The sequence below is a fragment of the Ischnura elegans genome, chromosome 1, assembly GCF_921293095.1.
Source record: "Ischnura elegans chromosome 1, ioIscEleg1.1, whole genome shotgun sequence".
NCBI classification, from domain to species: domain Eukaryota; kingdom Metazoa; phylum Arthropoda; class Insecta; order Odonata; family Coenagrionidae; genus Ischnura; species Ischnura elegans.
Window position 1 is genome coordinate 46,059,785 of NC_060246.1, and position 21,260 is coordinate 46,081,044.

At 36.7% G+C, this 21,260-nt stretch overlaps 1 protein-coding gene across 3 annotated transcripts in view; it reads right to left on the reverse strand.

Annotated features, from left to right (window-relative positions):
* The window catches only part of LOC124159493 (discoidin domain-containing receptor 2-like), a 655,398-nt gene that overhangs the window by 336,945 nt on the left and 297,193 nt on the right, over positions 1 to 21,260 (reverse strand). For all 3 annotated transcript variants that reach the window (XM_046535354.1, XM_046535345.1, XM_046535336.1), the window contains exon 3: positions 15,264 to 16,554. In XM_046535354.1, coding sequence (XP_046391310.1) covers positions 15,264 to 15,363 — 100 coding nt within the window. In that variant the 5' untranslated portion in view covers positions 15,364 to 16,554. The remainder of the gene's footprint in view (positions 1 to 15,263; positions 16,555 to 21,260) is intronic.

Below are 21,260 nucleotides of genomic sequence, written 5' to 3' on the forward strand. Positions count from 1 at the left end.
ACAAGAGATAATAGGGCGCAGATTGCAGAATTAAAAGAAGTCAATAGAACTGGGTGAATAAAATAGTATCGAACCAGTAAAATTCCTTTAAGTTAAGAATAACTAATGCATAATAGCTGGGAAAAAGTCATAACGATGCAATAGCTGATAAAACTGATTTTTTGGTTGAATTAAATCTGACACTAAAATGAGAACATTACCTAATGAAGCAGCCATAATTTCCCCAGCTAATACTAGTTCATAAGTAATGCTAAAGAAATCCTCATTATAAATGCTTAAAAGCAGAGTCAGAATATGGGTTAAAACTCAGTCAATCAATTGGAAAAAGGCGACCGATACACCTTGGCATATTTCAGTATATGACCACTGTTTTTAATTTCTGTGTTCTCATTTAGCCAAATTAGTGTTGTAATCAAAGAGTTAGATGAAATATGAATGAAGAGGCGGCACAATATTTGTCTTCGTGCACGAAAATACACGATACTTGGATACAAATACGGTGAGAATATCGATAAAAACGAAATTTTTATAGCTGAACGGTTCAGCAACTATACGAATAATTGTTGTGAGGACCTGTATGGGTGTGATATATGAGACCAAGGCGGAGAGTAGTAGTCGTGGAGGTAAATACACAGGGGAGAGACATCCAAATCAAGACATGAATCCCATGAAAATATTAAGCGAGGAATCATTAAATATTAAGCATGTTCACTAAGTGTCAATTGTCACCACCGTTCCTTCATCACCCTCCCCAGATTTCATTTAAATTGACATTTGAACCCAAGCGTAGTTAATATCGACGGTAAACATTGAGAATAAAATTTTTGAGCCCGATGAAGAGACAATGGTAAATGAAACGTTCCAACCTAGAGGAAAATGAGACAGCCGATGAGAAAACAGGTAACTCATGAAAAACAGGGAACAGCTAGGGAAAAGGAGCACTGTACCTCCTTGACAGAATGCTTTCGGGCATCTCCCCCCTTGAAAGTTAAATATTGGTCATAAGGTGGCGACTGGGAGTCTGAGGGCGGGGCGCTAAGGGAGGACTTTTTTACGGGTACTAGAAGGAATTGAGGAACGAGAGAGTTGGTGGAGGGGTGGAAATCCTGAGGAAAGGTAGAAGTGGAAAGGGGAGGTGAGTTGAAGAATGGAGATTTGGAGGCAGAAGAGATGGGCAGGCACTGTGGAGAGGGAGGGTAAAGAGAGAACGGAGTTCTGGCAGATGAGGATAGGTTTAGGGTGTTATGCATTTTAGTAGTACTCATAAACAGCTAATGATACCCTAGCTATAACAAATATATTAAAGCGACCAGAGAGGTGCTGCACGAAATGAAATTTTAAGGCAAGAATGAATCATCCTGCAAACAGTATATAAGACAATATTACACATGGAATGAGAGGTTTAAAGTATGAGATGTTGAGGTTAGGCTGCGTAGTGTGAGAAGGCTAGAGGGAGAAGGAATACAATAAGAAGAGGATAGGTTTAGAGTGGGAGAGGAGGTAGAATAGGAATGGCGTAGTGTAGGAAAGGTATAGGTAAGGAGAGATGTAGCGCCTGAGATGCGTAGAGAAGGCACTCCGGAGTGAGGAGGTCAGCCGGAGAATTGGTTATGACAGGTACGGAGAGGTAACGATAGTTGATGTTAAGGGTGGAGGAAGTGGGAAGTGGAAGGTAGGATTACTGGATTATAAAGGTTTGTAGGTTATTTGGCTAACATTATAGTATTGGAGGCGTGGGATATTTGGGTAGGAAAATGAGAAAAAGAGAATAGGGTTGCGGCTGGAGGACAATTGCTTGGGACAGGAGAGATGAACAGAAGAATGAAGAATGAAGTTTTAGTAGGGAAACCTACCTGAGGGTTTGGAGAATATGGGAATAAAAAGGTGAAGGAGAAGGGGAGGGGTTGCCAGGGTTGGGATGAAAGAGATATGGAAGAAGGCGTTGGAGAGGGAATGTAAGAGGGGTTGCTAAGGCTTTCGTGTGAGGGGGCAAGAGATTTTGGGTGGAGGCAGAGAAAAATTAGAGGGGGTTGTCGCTGGGGGGTTTCTGGTGGGAGGGGTGGTGTAGACGGGCAAGAGGCGAGCGCGGATGGGGAGGTAGGGGCGGAGGGGAGAAGGAGAGAGAGGAAGAGAGAGAGGGAGCGAAGTTGAAAGGGCACAAGGGAGAAACAACATGCGGCTGGCACGCATGTGTATCGATCAGAGAAAAAGGAAGTATAACATAGAAGGGGGAAGAAGTAAGGGTTAAAGAAGTGGCCGTGACGTGACGTAGGGGGGGAGGGAGTGGGGTGCTAGGGGGGGAATTGGTGGCGCGGCGGCGGCGGTGGTAAGTCGCGGGAGGCAAGTGAAGCATTTTCTTCTTTTTCTTTGGAATTCATGGTTTGTGCGTGAATCTAGGAAGAATCGGAGCTGCTGCATTCAACTGGACTTGCTTCAGAGAGAGCGCGTTAGAACTAGGTTATACCTAGTCGCGCGCAACACGCAGGCAGTTTAAACTGACCATGGATATCAGTAACTATTATTTACTTGAAATACAAACGCACTGACTATTTTTACTGATTAAATTTTAACGTATCACAGGTATATGTAGGATGATTCTACGAATATATATGGTGTTTTAATTTTGATATTTGCCAATTTAAAGACACCTTAAAATCGTTAACTGGTCAGATAAAAATATTATTTTATTAGTGACTCAGTGAGACCATGACTAATTTGACTAAGTGAATCCATGATTTATTTTCTTATAAAATTTAATAAAAAATCCTTTTAATTCCATTCCATTCGTATTCCATCTTGTAGAAAAACAAATTCGTTCTCCATTTTGCCATGTAGGTAGGGTAAAGCATTTATATGCGAACGTCGAGAAAATTATAGGCTGAACTTACTTTGCAAATACGGGAAGGACTTTGGTTTACCAACACATGAAAAATACCCCACACTTGCCATCGCACTACTCATGTTAAGAATAATATTTGGAGAATAAAATATATTTACTGCTGAACATAGAGATTTAGAGTTGTTCTCTCCTAGGACTGCAAAATATGGCAATGCTACGCAATTGCTGAAATTAATGGGTGCACCCGCTGGTTCTATTAATCTTTTCCTTATCATTATCCAAGTCTTTGATGCAATTATTTTTACGCGTTTGTCCATTTTATGATTATAACCTTGCACAGATAAGATTATCAATATTGCGAGACGTTGATTAAATTCAGTTTTCTACATGAAAATGCGTATTCGCTCTATAATGCGTTGAATGAAGAGGTGGATGCTGGGAGGGAGCTTACCTCTTTCCGCATACATGTGCATATGTTAAGTGAAAATATTTCAATCGATTACGATGGAGATAAAATGCAGCACGCTGGAGTAAACTCACTCCCTACCAAACGGCTTTCAGGTTGCTCACACGGAATTATTTAGATGTAGTGTTATTAAAATTCCCTTGTATTTCACTTGAGTAACCAACTATTTAATCAATACAACGCTTAACGGATTCTTAACTCCAGACACATTTGTAACAGATAGTGTGACACGTGATCAAACTCACTATCAAGAAAAAAATTAATGCTAAAATATGACATTCATGTGCCATAGCAAAAATGAATCTGTTAATATATTGAGCCAAGTTTGTACGTCTAAGTGATGATGACGTTGCGCCTTGAATCTGAATCAAGGGAATAAAACAGCTAGAGCTAGAATTATTTCATACCAACGTATCTATCATAGGGATAAAATATGCATTATTGCACTATAACTAAGCCTATAATTTACCACCATTATGGGGAGCCGAAGACTATTAATGAATTTCCTAGAGGTAGAATTTGATTCACGCGTAGACCCTACATCTTTTTTAAACCGTGCAAAAACTAACATAGCAGGTAACTCTTATTATTCTAATTAATATACGAATAAAACCCATAATATGTGACTTAATACTGCTCTTAATGCTGTTTTTCTACAATTAGTCATTTTTTCAACAGCTAAAGTAGCAATTTTTGAAAAAGCATTATAAAAGCCATTGGAAAGACAATTTTCTTGATGATATTTCACGGTATTCTTAAAGAATATGTAGCTCCAATAGTTTGAATATTTATCATTTTTTACACAGAATCATAAATCAATAATTCGCATTGTACGATTTCATATATTACGAGGTATTATTTTAAAAGGTTTAAAAAGTTTCTGAGAAATTCGCTGCTTTTCTGACAAATTAGCATATTAATTTATTGTATTGAAGTATGTTTTACAAATGTGATACAAAGTGCCGCTGCTAAAACGGTGAAGATATGACAAAAAGCTTGAAAATTAGGGAAGTCAAATGAATAAAAAGTTAAAAAAAAAGAAATTTTAACTGAATAATTATTCTCGCATTGCCAAAAAAGGCATGAATCACGAAGTGAATCATGCAATACGAATACAATAAAGTGACGGGATTTTAACCCGTAAATGCATATCATCTAGTTCATAGTATTATTCCTGAAGATGTGATGATATAAGTTGCCATGTATGCATGGAGAAAATTTTAGATACAGGGTGGTAGGAGAAAAAACTGTTAAAATAAATTAACAACCAGATTAAACACTTGATGATCCACGACTGGGACGCGATATGAGAGCGAAGATCTTTCATAGAGTAACGATGACCGTTATGATGGATTGGGATGCTGAGTTGGAAAGGGAATTTTCAAATAACAGAACATTATATTAGCGTTATTTTTCTGATAAAAACATTTTATGCAATGAGTAGTAGTTTTAAATTTAATGAATGGCCAGTGAAGTCATAGATGACCCTTTAGAACTCTCCATTTGTTTATTCAAAAATATTTTTACTGCCTCAATTCACCTCCACATTTTTCCATCAAGTCAGTGAAGAATTGGTTAACAACAATTACAATTCCACTCCATCACGCTTGAATCTTAGGATTATATTCGTAACGCTAGCTTGGCGGTTCAAGTAAAACTCCTATATTCTCATCTTCCTCTTTCCCCTTACTTTCCCCTAATCCAGTTAGAAAAGGTTTAAATCGAATAATGTTTATAATCGTGGAAAATTGCAAGTGTCTTCTTCAATGTGTAAAAATTCCACTTCAAATCTTTAATCTTCAAATACAATAGCATTCTTCGCAGAGCACGAAGCTTAAAGAGTAAAAGCTCAATTGGATTGCACTGGCAAGACTCGAAGCGAAGAGTTCCGATGGGAGGGAGTGAAAACGATTGAACGGGAAGTGAAGCCGAGGGGAAGAGGGAGCACATGCACCTTGATGGGCGATGGGATTTGTTGGGGATGGGAGTGGTAAATGCCGAGGAAGGAGATGTCGGGAGAGAGGGAGAGAGAGCCCCGATATTGATGAAGAGTGAAGAGGTGGCAGGCAAGAGGAGGACGGACGGGCCGAGGTTTTTATGGGCTCTGGTTTAGTCGGGGATACCAATTGGTCGCAAATTGGGAGCGAAGGGAGTGCGGAGGCGAGACGTGAGAATGGGAAGAAGGGGATCTCTCGTTGGAAGAGGATTCGATAGGAGAGGAGAAGAGGGTGCGAGGGAAAAGGAATGACGAGAAGCAAGGGGATAAGGATGAGAGACAGAGAGAGTAAGAGTTGGAGGAATTTCGATTGTGGAAATCGGTGGCGAGACACGCAGAGTAAAGGAGGGAAAGCAATGAGAAAAGCGCTGGAGTGAGTCGAAAGTGAAACTTGGAAAAACCGACATTTGCATGGGATATAATGGAGAGGAGGGAGCGATAGGAAATTATTATGTCCACATAACAATCCGCTAGATTACATCTATCAGTGCTCACAATATACACGGAGCGTTTATCTATTCATCACACTTCTTGTTTATCGTAAATAGAAAACTTTTGCTATATTTTCCTAAAGTGATAAGAAAGAGTAAAAAACAATGGAATGTAATTATCGTATCAGTCCACTAGACATCTATCTGTACTCACATTTCACACCGAGCTGAGATCGATTTATAATACTTCTTTTTATCAAAAATGGCAAAATTTTGCTCTATTTTCCTATATCTATAAGAAATAGTGGAAAAAAGAAATTTTACATTTGTGGTGGGGATTACTCTTCAATGAGTCAATACACTTTTTCACTCCTACATGATATTTTAAACCTATTGCTCGCAAAAATGAGGAGTAAAAATATCAAAAGATAGTTCGCTAATGTATTTGAGCATGAAAGGTTTATTTTGAGAGCGTTTATTTATAAATTATATAATAACTTTGTCAATTACGGGGGAAGTTTTTTTTCATCCTCCGATGGCCCATGAACAGAAGACGAAATTATTGATTAAAAATTATTTCATAGGTAAATCTTGAGTACACTCGTGGTGCCTTTTCAACATAATAGCCTCGGCGATTGTGGATTTGGTCGTGCTTGTGGACAAACTTTACTATAAGTACACTCTCCATAGGATGTTGCCACCAATGCCGTCGAAATGCTGCCTTTGTCTTGAAGCTCATCGTTCGTTTAAAAACGCTTCCATGCAAACAACATCTTCATTTCAACGTAAAGATGGAAGTCACACGGCACTAGGTCGGCATTGCACGGTGGGTGATCGAAAATGTCCCATTGAAATTGCTGAAAGAGGAGTTGGGCTGCATCAGCACTAAGATGACGAGCGTTGTCATGGATCAGAACACTTCCAGAAGTCAGCATGTCTCTTCTTTTGTTTTGAATAGAAATGGGCATAATGTTTCTCGTGTTTTAAACTCTAGCCACATTGCATTAAAAAATTGTCTTTAATCGGTATAAAGGTCAAGACACGTCAATGCTGAAGACGTTCGGCGAGTTTTCTGGCTGTCGGTCTGTCGGTCCGCAGTACTTACTTGGCGGGAGAATCAATTGAGGCAGTGTTGTTGATGAGGCTGACAATTACCTTAAACTAACAACTTACGGTCAGAAATTGCATCAGCGTGTGGTGCGGATCCGTGGTGTGGTGGTGCGCTCAGCTACCTGAGCAGTGCCCGTCTGTCGCTTGTATGGTGTTTTGCTGAGCTATCGGAGGTTGAAAAAACTTCCCTCGTACTTCCCTTTTTTCAACAATATTTCATCGTCAGCTGGAAATTGAGACACACTGTTTCCCAACATCATCGTCGCTACACATTTAAAGATTGGCACAAGGTGAAATTTAAACATGAGAGATTAAAAATGTGATGAATCATGAAAAATATATCATACATAAAGTGATATTATGAAAAAAAGTTGCCAATATTATCGGAAATGAATTCTGTATCACAAAACTCAAAGCTTCCATTTTTTTCCGCGAAAATTTCCCTTCCTTGGCAAAGATAATTCAATATGTAGGGACATATATTTTACATAAACGAGGATCCATTAAAGCAGTTCATCGCATTGCTATAAACCAATTGGTCTCCTTAAAAATATCCCAAAATCATAACTCTGAAGTCTCTCATGCGTATATCATTTTTGGCTCATCTTCTCTACAATATTCCACTATCAGTGACAGAAAAGGGTAGTTTAAGAGTAGAGTACAAGAAAAGAGATGCTTCTTCTATGGCTCAAAAATAGACATCAGATTATAGGGAGGTGGTATAAGAAGAAGGCAGCTCGCTCGAATATCCAAAACAGACTTTAGAGCCAGTGCGATACCAAGCATGCATACACTGCTTTATTACTAAACAGTTAGTGTGCTTGCCACTAACATAAACATGAATAGAAAGAATCGCCTCTAAATGCAAAGAGACAACGGATTCAAAGCTTTTACGGCATATCAAAGGCACGCCTAAATACCTTAAAGATCTCCCAGGCCAGAGCCATGACTACACAGGAATGAACGTATTAAACACGGAAGCATGGTACAGCCAAGTGTATGGCAGTACTTTGTTTACCACAACAATGTAACCTTCACGATTTAATAGAAAAAAAAACGAAATATAATTCTAATCCCTAATAAAACTATTTAATAAATTAAAACAGCTGAGCGCGATGGAATTGGATCCTCGGATATTCGAATCGTACTGAACATATCGATGGAAAAGGTATTCGAAGCGGGGAATAGTGGGCCGCTCTCATCACCGAAGACTACCAACTTCCACTCCGGCTGCTCCTTCCGTTACGCCACACACAAAGCATTCCCAGCCATCACATATCGACCGTTGGTCGTGGAGAGGGAGAGGTCAGTGGGAGATATTGGGTTCGAAGGGGAAATTTCGACAGCATTCCCCCCGCTTGCCTTTTTGCCTACGACCCTACCCCCCGCGAACCACCCTTACCCCTTCCCCACCTTTCCCCCTCCCACCGACCCATTCCTTACCCAATCCACCTCCCTCCCCCTTCTCCCTTTCCGTTCGCGCGCGTCCCATTCCATTCCCCTCGTTTATTTTTTCGGGTCGTCCAGTTGGATTTTAGAATTCGTGAACCGTTCCGGTGTGACAGTCGAACCCGAAGCCGGAACAATAAGGGTCACGACTTTCAAGTCCAGCCATGCGTGCCGTAACATGCGCACGTGCAGTGCCAATGAGAAGATGAATGAGAAAGGACTAGATCAATCGGAAGGACTTTTTTCTACCTTCATAGGCGTACATTTTTTATCATTTAATTCTTAAGGTGACTAATGAAGCTTCAAAGTTGATCGAACACGCTGTAGAAGCTTTGGAAGGGGGTATTAGGATCTTTGAGAAATAAAATAACTCAATGAAAGAAAGAAGATGGTCAAACGATCAATTCAAGGAAGACTACGAGTTAAAATTCACAGAGGATATTTAATAAGATACAGCTGAATCCCATGGAAGCATAAGACGACCCAAAATTTACATAAATAGCTGATATTATTAAAACACGGTAAAGGTTTGATTCTCAACTTCATATTTTCTAATATAATTTCCTTGTTTTATTTAAAAAATACAAAACTATTATCTTGGAAAGAAAAAAACGAAATAGTCTATGATGGGATAAAGTGCGAGTGAGGGACAAAAATATTAATTTAAAAAAATATAAAATTTCAATGCTACAAATAAATTTCATGATCGATGATCGTTATGAAATGAATGATCCATGAAACAGTGAAAAAGCGGATGTGATGTTTTTTTGTTATAGAATATGTTTATTTTAAAATACAACTTAAGTAATTTTTTTAGCAACATGATGGAATTAAATTGGAAGAACCATGAGCCGTAAGACATTGTGCAGCATTTCAGCTCTATGCCATTCTAATCAAAGTACAAAATACAGAATTACCAACTAAGCAAATACCGAGAATTCTTGGAATGGAAATGTGTTTTAAATATTTAGAACTGAATGCGGTGTACTGTATCCTTTGACAAAACAAGTACCAAATAAACAAGAAAAGGAAATATTCTCGAGCATGCAAGCAAACCTACGACAGAGATTCTATGGAATAAAAACTTTAGTGCGAATATTTTCCAATATTTCTTTGCAAATTACCATTACCAAGTACCCAAAGGCCGGCAATATCGATTTCTCTCGAGAGATTCTTCAATTTTGGCTTTCATTAGAATGGAAGCCCGTAATTACCCCAGAATAAGTATGGAGAAAAGCCAATACAATACAATGAATTCTCTAGATGATAAGGATGGAGAAAAAAATAGATTCTAAATTCTAATTTGCTATAGTATATTTGAAATTTTTTAACCTATACGGTTAGAAATACTTTTTGGATTAAGGAGATTTCTCGGGTTGGTTTAGTCGCCAGCATATCAGGTGTTCCGTCCTAGCGAGGTTTGTTTTTGAATTTTAATAATTTTGCAATTGCCGAAGTAGAACTTTGAAAAGAATTGCATAAGAGTGTGACTTACAGATCAAAGAACATCGCACGTTTTTACGTATTCAAGTTTTTCATTCATTATATAAACTTTCGTCGTATTAGACAACGGTTTCAGCTAAAAATCACTGTAAAAAATTATTTACATTCAAGGTAGTCACTAATTTTAATTCTTATAACTATTATTTGAATATTCCCAATTCTAAATACCAAATGTGGTTCGTAAAGAACTTTATCAGGAGGTTTCCTTATAGATAATAATAATTTGCCTCATGACTCATTTTCCCAGTTAGTTTTATCGTTTTCCGTGTGTGTGATATTTGAGTGTAAAAATAAAGTATAATTCAAAACAAGGCTAAAAAATTTAGAATTATCGAAACGAACAATTTGATGGTATGTTTTTCATAAATTACGTTAATTAATCTGAAACTTAATTGAGTACCTGCCCATATAACGACAGGTGAGGGATTTTTGAAAAGTCCTTTTCTCTTGTACCCACGGAGAACTTATTTTCAAATGTTAATCAAAGTCACCTTGCGTTTTTTGGGTAAATCCAGCATTGTTTTTTTATGAATAAACGGTTATTTTCTTTGAGAAAATATCTTTTAATAGTTTAACCGAAATCAAGATCGAATCAGGAAGAGAACCATGTGACCCCCAACCTTCATGATCTGCACTGTTCGAAAAACTATGATTTCACCGCTCGCGCATATATTCGACATCGTTGCTAGCAACCCACCAAACCGTAAACGGAAATATTCCTTTTTTTCTTTTAAATTAATAAGTTTGAATTGAACTATAATGCGGGAAAACGTAATTTGAAGCTGATTTTTAAGTTTTCTTTCATTATCATCAATAAAACTATATCAACAGATATAAAGAGATAGGACCTTTGGGGCATTATCATCGAGGTATATGCAAAACTAAATTTACTCTGTATTCCCAGAGCGTTCAAATGGAATGGTGATCATTAAAATCACTTGCCTTTTTAATCAAAAAGTAACATTTATGTGTTTATTTCAAAATGTTTATTTTATAAAAATTTAAGGGAACCTGCCGGTTCCGGATAAAAAAATTCAATTTAGGAGTGCAAATGTAGATTGTGCGTACACCGTAAGGGATCTCGCAAATATACATGAAAAATCAAATTATTGCCTATGACCTTAAGGCAACGACCCAACGTCACAGCAAATATACAAATGAGAAAACATCATTAGTGATGCTATGCAGTGACAATATTTGACTTTCTTTTGTAATTACCACGCATCACTTGAAGAATATAAAATCCCTAGTGCAGTAATAAGAGTAATTAATCACAAACATAGAATTAGTGTACTCTTTAACTAGAATTATCACGAATTTCAATTAAGAAAAGTAATGAATTTACTTTAATTTCTACTAAAAATAACTTTAAAAAATAGCAAGCAGTTTGATGTAATGGATGCAGTAAGGACATTACACAATACTTTAATATGGAGTGTCACATTTACAGTCACCGATTTCCCTTTTAGTTGCATAGCGTAAAATAACATAAATAAGCTGCAGTTTCAATGCTCCACGTTAAAAAAAGTCTCAAGAGGCTATTCTAAATATGTAGTAAGTTCTGAAAAACTACATTGCATCTCATCAAACTACACAAATATTTTTGGCACATATGTTTACGCATACGCCTAAATGAATGGCAAGAATTTTATAAAAATTAGGGTAAGAATTGAATTATCTTCCGTTCAGTTTTGTTTTTATAATCACCATTTTTTTATAATTCACACACATTTTGCATCGAAAAATCATCATAAATTAATATTATTTTCTCATTTCCATCGAGAAAATGTATAAAATAATTTTGAAAATTTGCCTTATAAAGCAAATATTGATAGGAAGTAAGGTAAACTGTCCTTTTTTTACTTGAAATGAAGTGGAAAACTGAATAAGGTATATAATTATATGTACTTGTACATATATTTGACATAATGAAAAGTATTTAGATTATCGATGTCATTGCTTATCTGATGCGTGACTCAAAATATCAGTACGGAAAATATATATTTAATGGTAACTTTATGATACATATTGCTAATGATTCAAATGAAATAAAAACTATTTGAAAACATATAATCAGCGGCAGCTTACATTATATTACACTTAATGAAATGCATATTCAGTTTGCTCCAAAAATCTATGAATGAGATAAATTCACATATTTAACTTTATTTAGATCGGTGGTGGCAAACTATGGATGTTACATTGCAGAAAAAATTAATCTAAATATATGGAAATTTAGAAAATTTAAATAATTATTGATGCATGAATTCTAAACAATCACGTATTAAGGCCCCAAAAAAATTTAAGCGCTTATTCTTTTAAAACATTAGATTCTTATAATACTTGTGCAATTGAACAAGTAGAATTGATACCGATTTAGGACATTTGAAAGGTACTTTTAGGTACTCAATTGAGTCACTTTTTACAATTTATCAATAAATCCAATTCAAAATGTATATTCCTCGAGATAGTTTTAATACACATTCATATTTTGAAAGTTGGAATAATTAGGGCCGTATGGACTTTGGGAGTGAAAACACTTGTTTATGCATTGACGGTAAGTTTTATTACTCTATTTACCATTCTTCATTTGGTAGTAGACGTTTTCCTATTCATCTTGGTCATGAATTCCAGCACTATAGAATACGGCTATTTATTTTTCAGCAGTATGCATCTTCCAAGAGGAAAATATCTTAAGTATATATAAAAAGTGATTGATGCTGAATTTCACCAGTTTATATTCAACATTTTAATGGTAGAATAAGAGCATTTACTGCATTTGGGTCTTATTAAACACTGTAAAACACTTCTCTTTGGTATTTGAATGATCGATGATAACGGATATGACATGAGTTGCTTGCAAAAAAATTATTATTATTATTACTTATGCTAGAGTAAAGTAGAAAACTTTGTTTAAACATGAAACTGATATAATAATAGATGTTAAAAATGAGCATTAAGGCACATCCTTGAGAATCCGTAAAATGTAGATCCCACATTTATTTTCCCTACGTTCTAATTCAGTGCATAAATTGCAATCCCTCTCTCAAGGAGTTAAATCCAAATTGCTCAACTGGAATCATTGAGGGAAAAATTGGCCATGTAGACCGCTTCAATTATTCTGGAAGTTTAACTTTTAAGCACCCACCATGGATTCAGGAGGAGAGTGTGTGGCAGTTGTTTCTATTTATTTCATGGCCCTTAATGGCTGGCGGGAATTTGAATCGCTGGGCGGGAGCAAAGTGCGCCCTTAGCACGTCCGACTCAACGGTTAGTGCCCAATCGTGCATTTGGCACGACGTCATCTGTGCCGCATGCACAGATGGGAAAAGGGAGCGCGCGTTCACGAATGTGATTATGAATACTTGAAGCAGTTTTTCGGACGTTTCAAATGCCGGTAAAATTTTCCGTAGGAATCGGTAGTGTACGTATCCCAGTGGAGATAGGGGCGAGAAGTAAGAAGATGCCCCTTTCCAAAAGTGGGGAAACGCTTTTGTTACCCATTAATTTCTTCTTTACGCGACACATTAACCTCGAGTCCTTATATCAAGATCAGAATCTTCACTATCAACAGAATAAAAAGGTTACTCAAGTCAATTTCCACCATTTTCTGGCACGAATCGGGAATGAAAATAAAATTACCGAGGAATTTCAATAATGTACTAAATGCCTTTTGAGTTGACCTAGCATTCATGAAGAGAAGGAATGTATTTATCGAAATTGTTAATTGAGGAATGTAAAGAGTTATTTTAGAAGGGGCGGAATAAAATACTTGATTTATGGCGTGTGTAACTATTTCAAATTCAGATATTATTCGTCAAGAAAGTTCGGGAATATTTAAATTTCGTGGCATAGACATTTTATTAATTGAAAAAGACATGAAATTTCCAAGCAAACCATATAATTCAACCACCAAGTTTTTAATTTCCATTTAATCAGGAATTAACATGCATCTAATTCTATGGTTTAATCGAGTACATGGTTTAATTAGGTAAGAATTAATTAAAATTTACCGACGAGAAATTATTTATTTTTACATGCAACTAATATAGATTCGAACAAAAGTGGGCTAAAATTGATAAAAGCAGTCAGTGTAGATCTACAGTTCAAAGAATATTTTAATAAGGGGCTTGAATTTAGGTCAAATAAGATGACTCACTCCTGCACAAATTTCAGTACAAACATTCCAAGTTCAAAATTTGGGAAACAATTTTAAAACACGACAAACAGGCATTATTTCTTATCATTTTGAGGGGATATCCATTCTGGTTGAAAGATAAGACTTTATTCCTCACAAAAAAAATCACCTCAGTATTGAGTCACTTAATGGCTTCCGCAATTTTCGAACACTGTCACCCAATCTTAGATCAACCACACGCCATTAGCACCTAAGAACACAGGAGTGTATAGGCCGGGGGAAACACGCTCAGACCAGTGAGTCACGGTTTCTCTACTGAAATATTGTGCCAGATTCTTTCTCTAACGTACAAAGAAAGACTAGTTAATGTCACAGTTCGGGCGTTGAAAGCACATGAGTTATACATAAACATTTTCTTCCAGCGGCATTGAAACAATAGAAACACATTTGAAAACAGAAATTCAGCTACAAGGAAAATAATATTCTTATACTCTGCACGAAAGTGAAATTATGATTTCATCAATAATGGATTTAAAATAATTTTATAAGATACGCATCAAAATTGCAATAAGAATGAAAAATGAACATAAATTAAAAACTTACAATTAGAATAAATTCATGTTGAGAAAAAAAGTGAATGCGATTGTGGCATCATACAAATCAGCGCAAATATAACGAAACGAATCAACACATATAAACCATGAAAAGCAAACTTTTAGGTTCAGATTATAAATTTCAAACAATAGCAGACCTTAAAGAACTGGTTACACGATACATTAACACGTACGGGTTAATGTCTAAATGTATGAACGCGAGAATGAACGCCAAAATGTACCGTGTAACCACCCAACGTGTGCGAATGCATGAACAGAAAATAGAACCTGTTCTAATTCGGTTCATGCATTCGTACATGTTCCGTTTCGGTCCACCAAAATCATTCACGCAAACGTACATTAACTTGTACGTGTTAATGTACCGTGTAACCAGGCCTTAAGGAGCTCCTGAAAGTAGTCAAGTGATTACAGTGGCGAGGACCGAGGTGATTCGAATAGAAAATTTTTGCTTACTTTATGCGAATATGTCTTGAATGATAGGACAGATTTTTATATCAGTTGATAAAAATGCATTTTCTATTGAATGTTACCAGAACTAGGGCTGTAAGTCACTGATATGTAGCCCGTCAGAAAATATAGTACAGTTCAACGCATCTAGAAAATAAAATAATATCCTATTAAGCAGAAGTACAGTTGGCACGTCACTTTAATGATTTGTTGAACCCATTAAAACTAAGCATTAGCATATTTAGGTTAAAAGAAGTAAATGCGACATACCTAGCTCCAGGGCTCTGCAACTCCTCTGTAAAGCCAGCACCACCGCCAACACAGCAACGGAAACCGAGAAGAGGCGATGAGTATCCCAGGCTGCCATCATTTTTTCAACTGTTAACACGATCGGAGTGAAGAGAGGGCATAACCAGACGCACTTGGCAACACAATTCGAACAAGATAACTTGAATGCTATTGAAACAACACTTGCACTGGAAGTCGGATGGGAACCGAAAATGTTCACCAATCGTATTAGATTTTATTTGTTTCAAACCAAACACATAAATCCCCAGGAACGGAGAATCATACCTTAAAAATAAAAACCCAAACACAAGTCGATTCCAAACTAAGTTCCCATTTTCCCACTCCACAGTGGGTTCAGGTCGTCAAACTTGCTTCTTCTTATTTCTCATCTTACCGCAAGGGGGTAAAATAATTCCACAGATCAACTCCGGAATTTGGCGGGGGATTTTTATCTTCCACAAAACTGAGCCTGTTGCAAAGGAAATAACGTCCAATTCAACCAATCAGAAAAAAACGGAGAAAGCAGAAGCTTAACCTTCTCCATCCCTACCTTCAACAGGCACTGGTTCGTTCATTTCTTACGTAATTAAGTATTTATAAATATTGGAAGACTTCTAGGATTTGGTATGAGCTCCGTCATAGGCCTGACGGCAGAACAGGATACAGAGTTAAAGGCTCCTCAGTATCAGCCACCGATCCAGAATATTTGCGTAAGACGTAATGCGGACGTTTTAAAATTAAACAGAAATATCATTAGGAGCCTGAGAATATCACCAAACACCTGACATCAGGAACACTGATAGAGGATTGAACCACTTGATTCCACTCTGAAGCACCATCCCACTGTATCCGCGAGATATTCGAAGAAAAAAAAAACACAACGCGGCGCACAGGTTGGTGACAGTAAGAGTGTTTGTAGTGAATTAATATCGCGTTTCAGGCATAAAGTTCGGAGTCACACGTTGCCGTAGGTAGATGGTGGGATGATAACGAGTGAAGGAAAAAGAAAAGGAACGATGACACAGTAACACTCAATCACTATCCCCACAATCCGATCACTGTAAGCCCTTTCAGCTATGTGGCTCCGGGAGCGGTTGTACGGGTGGAGTCGTGGTGAACTTGATAGCCGCGACGCTCCCAACAGCGCCTGGGCGATGCCGTTTGCCTCTTGACGATTTGTGTCACATGGGCAGCGCACGATGACGTCAGCATTGAGCAGCAGGAAACGAATAGGAATGAAATTGTATCCCCTCAGGTAAGACGACAGTAGTGGCTAGAAAGAAAAGGAAAAAGAATATTTTAGATGCGATTTTTCAAGCAGTTTTATTTAGGGTGCGTATTGATACTGTTTTTCTAACACTAAGAAGAAAGACGTGCAGAATAATCTATGAAGGTAATGAGTATGACTAGACAAGTATGTAAATTTTATTTGGATATGTTGTACAAATAAACGTTATTTAAGCATATAAAGTATAATGTTTCATTTTAGGGATTCATGCAGATTAATTATTAAATATAATTATGAAGTACACATTCACTTGCACAGTCGAAAAAAGTACCTTACTTCGCGAATATTACGCTGAACACTAATTTTCATAGCAAAAAAAAGCTTTAGCATTGTAATATGACCCCGTTTTTGCTCGCATGGGGATCGGTGATAATCACAATATTTATTAATAATGAGCGTTCAAATATTTGACGCGAACATTTTTGGTAACATATAAGGCATAAAGATAATTGGATGAAATTAATTCATAAAATACCTCGAAAAGGTAATGTATTAAATGAATTTTAAATGAAAATTTAAAAAATCTAAATTAAATCGATAACTAAAAATGATATCTCTAACATACCAGCGTCAGTGGTGTACCGGATTGAGTTTAATTTCCTTTCATTCAAAAATTAAAAAGCATTGATTTCGAAAGTATGTACAGTACCGTTATAATTAATGACGCTCTCATGAAACCTATCCACTAAGAAATTCCACATTAGCAAAGGTTATTCATTACCTGCACGAGTCGTAATTGAGTGATATGAAACTAATGAATTATTGGACTCGTTCGGTACGCCACTATCGGTAGACTGGCCGCTTTTCTTCTTTGTTCCATAACAATTAATTCTATGGCATTGAGGATGCTGTTAGCTATGATTGAAAATAGAATCAGCCATGTGTTAAAAAGGATTCATTAAATCGATAAAAGCCATTACCGATGCAAATAAGTTGTAAAACTTGATAATGAAAACTTTCATCTGTTTGTGGTAGGGACTGAATTAGGAGCACTCGTTTTCATACATCGGTGAAAGAAATTTAATACTGTAGATGAAAAGTGGAGAATTTTTTTTATTAATCTGAGGAAACTATAAAGGTTCGTCGTAAATGTGAAACTTGTTCAATTTTTTCTTAATATCTACAGTTTTATTGGCCATTAAAATTTCAACTACTTTGTAAAGCCTGCATATATTTGCATCACATCTTACGAGGTTAGATGAAACAAAATTTGTACACTTACAAATCGGTGTACACATTTAATAAGTTTTAACCGACTTAGCTAATAAAACCGACTTTAATAAGTTTTAATCAACCAAAACTGGTTTCGATAGTGAAGGTAAAACTCACCTCCAACGAGACAGCGAGTAGGTAATTATCCCACATTCAGATTTGGGGGGGGGGGGCAGGTCCTTTCCCTACGGCCCTTTCACACTTCTAATACATCCATTAATGGATTCGAAGGATTTAAAGCTATCGGTAGTGAAAAAGTAAAGCATTTGAGGTATACTCTAATAGGTTTTCTACGAATGCTGAACAAAAACGTGGATAACTCGTTGAAACTGGAAAGTTTACCATTTCCATAATATATGCTTGTATATTTCCTTCAGTAAAATAGAAAGATGATTCGAATTAATTCAATTAGCAGAATTTTCTGAGTAAAAGTCATTAGTACCTTTTTTTCATTGGCACTGAAATACTTAGCTATTGTACAGCATATAATACCATAGTCCCGGTTGGTGCGAAACCATTCGATAACAAAACAAAACTCTGGAATAGGAAAAACAAATTTCAGAAGTATGCACTGTCCTAACTTTTATACAGTATTTTCATTGGCTAATTATTAATCTTTGCATACATCTAAGTGGTTTTGTATGCGCAGGAGAGTTTACATTCTTCCTTTGGTTTAAAAATATCTGCATAAGATTGGAAATCAATGGCATTCCTGAGAAAATAAAATAAGAAAATGATTCAAAGCGGTGGCAGCCAAAGTGGAGGAGTCTGCTAGCAGATGGATGCAGGCTTGCTCTCTACTTTTGCCGGAATATGCGGCTGTCGTCATACGGAGGGGCTGAGGGGTCGGGGGCGGGCGGATGGAGTCACGCCCAGCGTCTTGCACGCAGGACACGGGAATAAAAAAATAAACAATGAAGGAAGACGAGAGAGAAAAAAAGGAGAAAATCCGGGGACGAGCGTGTATTGCCACCGCCTCGGCAGATGCAGCGGAAAGACACAAAGTGGAGAGGTTCAAGTAAAGGGCATCCATAAGCTTTCCGAAATATCTCTATATTACGCATTTTCTCGTAAAATAAACTTAAAATTGAGGAGTTTCGACAGTATTTCTTGGTAAAAAAAACGGAATGGGGTATGCCGAGGAAATCGGTTCATCGGGTTCATTTTAGAAGATTTTCTTTACTGATCTTGTTCCCTCTATTAATTGCTTCCGATGTGATCGCTGAATCATGAAGTCCCACAGGAACTGACCACTGACAGTTGATAGATATTACGAATATCTTGAGAGGAAGCACCGGAATTGTTCTATAAATTATTCAAGGGCAGTGTGAAAAATATAAGAAATACATATCCTTGAAGTCAAAAACATACATGCGGAAAATATATAGACCACCACCAGAGGATACCAATGATCCTCTTCCTTTTGGAAGCTTGAGATATGAAGATTTGGAACCAGAGTCACCTGATGACTCCGAGAGCGCTTCAGAAAGTTTTTCAAATGTGTATAAAATGCAATCTACACTTGTGTTTTAATAAAAATTCCAGCTGTTTCATTAAATTGGATGAAAAATAACTCGGTTTATTGTTATTTATACCAACCATCTACGGCATTTCTTCAAATACTTTCCTATTCATTTTTATGTTTTGCTGAAATGAAGACAGCATGTAGTGCAACCATTTTATAATGAGTGTTTGATTATGATATGTAACCCCTCCAAATTATTTCACCAAGCTACCTAATTTCATCGGACGTTAATATGGATACACTGTTGTTTGCTTTTTGGAAAAATAACTTCTTATCATAGTATATTCTTTGTCAGCTAATGTTAGACTAATAAAGATGCCCGGTAAAGCCTAAATTTACGGGAATGGAAAAGTTAAGGTATGTACTGAATTCGGCCATTACCTTAATATTAGGTAATCAATTTTGAGAAAAAAGTTAAAAAAATGAGTGGATGCGCTTCATAAGAACTCTCTTGATAGAGGACCTGGAAGGAAAGCATTTTTTCTTAGGAAAAAAACGACCATTCCAGAAAGGACAACAGTAATTGTCCCCCTCCTAGCAATTTTGGATTCCTACTTCTTGAAGTGAGTTGAAAAAGTTTTTTATATATATATATAATATAATAAATATTTTCTACAATATAATGATACAACTCCACATTCATGAAAAAAAGAAAAAAAATCAATGAACTAATTGTTTATGGACTTTCATTGGACTTGTTGCATTTAGTTAGTCGGAAACGATTACAGAGGATTCAAATAAAATATTTTATGCATCAATATTTGAAGTATTTAGCTACATATAATACCGTGAAAACAATGCAATGGATCTGCTCCCCTGCAATATATTGTTCTCATTGAAACAACGACTATATCAAACAGACTTATATCACATAATTTTGGTTCAATCAGCAAATAACTTGATATATTTACGGGGGTAATTCTGAATACTGATTAAATTATAAATTGAACAATATATTCAGAATATTTCCACAAATTAGCCACAAAAACATTGTGCAATGTCTTATTTAAACAAAGTAAAAAAATTTCCAACATTTCTTACCACAAACCATGCATGGTAATCCTGAATGATTGCATTTTGGAAATATCTTATGAACCTTTGAACTTCAGTTAGTCAACTCCTCCCCCCGTCCACACACATTGAGATTGCATCAGTAGAATTTAAAAACCTATCACTCAGACATGGAGCCTAGTGGACGCTTGTGTGTGACGAGAGAGCTTCGAGGCAGAGAGGCCACTCCATTCCACTTGCCAGAACTTACTCCTCGCTAAAAAATGGCAACGCCTGCCTTTCGGCAGTCGGACGGACGCGGCGCGCGAGAAAGCTTTTCGATGTCTCCGGAAAAATGCAAGTGAGCCGTCAACTGCGGCCCCAGAAATGCAGGTGCACTGTCAACGTTCATTTGAATAAGTCCGTGTCAATGAAAGGCTGTAAAAGTTACGCGTCCTACTTTTCAAGCGTTGCATGAATGCTAAAAATGCGTCGGTTAAGAGTAAGTACCAGTGCAAAAACAGTTTACAATAAAGCGCTGGTAAACAAATAAAAATATATGAGGATGGATCGAGTAGGCGCCTTTGAAAATATTCGTAAATATTTTGGGAGAAATTCTCACCTACCTCGACTTTCCGTCTAAATAGAAATCATTAAATGATTGCAGTTGGAATGGTTTTAACCTTGATGGCATTGTGATGCTGATGAGCCAAGGGATTTAGTGTAAATGCATTTTGCATTGACAATCCAGTCTTGTCATTTCTTCAGTCATAGTTCCGCTACAACAAGCCGTAAATATCTCTTTTTACCGATTCCAGGTCGACTTGAATCTAGAGAGAGTTGATCCATAAATTTAATTTTCCATTACAGAAATATTCTAATGTCATCGCCTAAACAAATATAGCATTGTATGAGAAAAATCGATGAATAGGTATAATTTATCTTGCAAGTTATAAGAAAAACT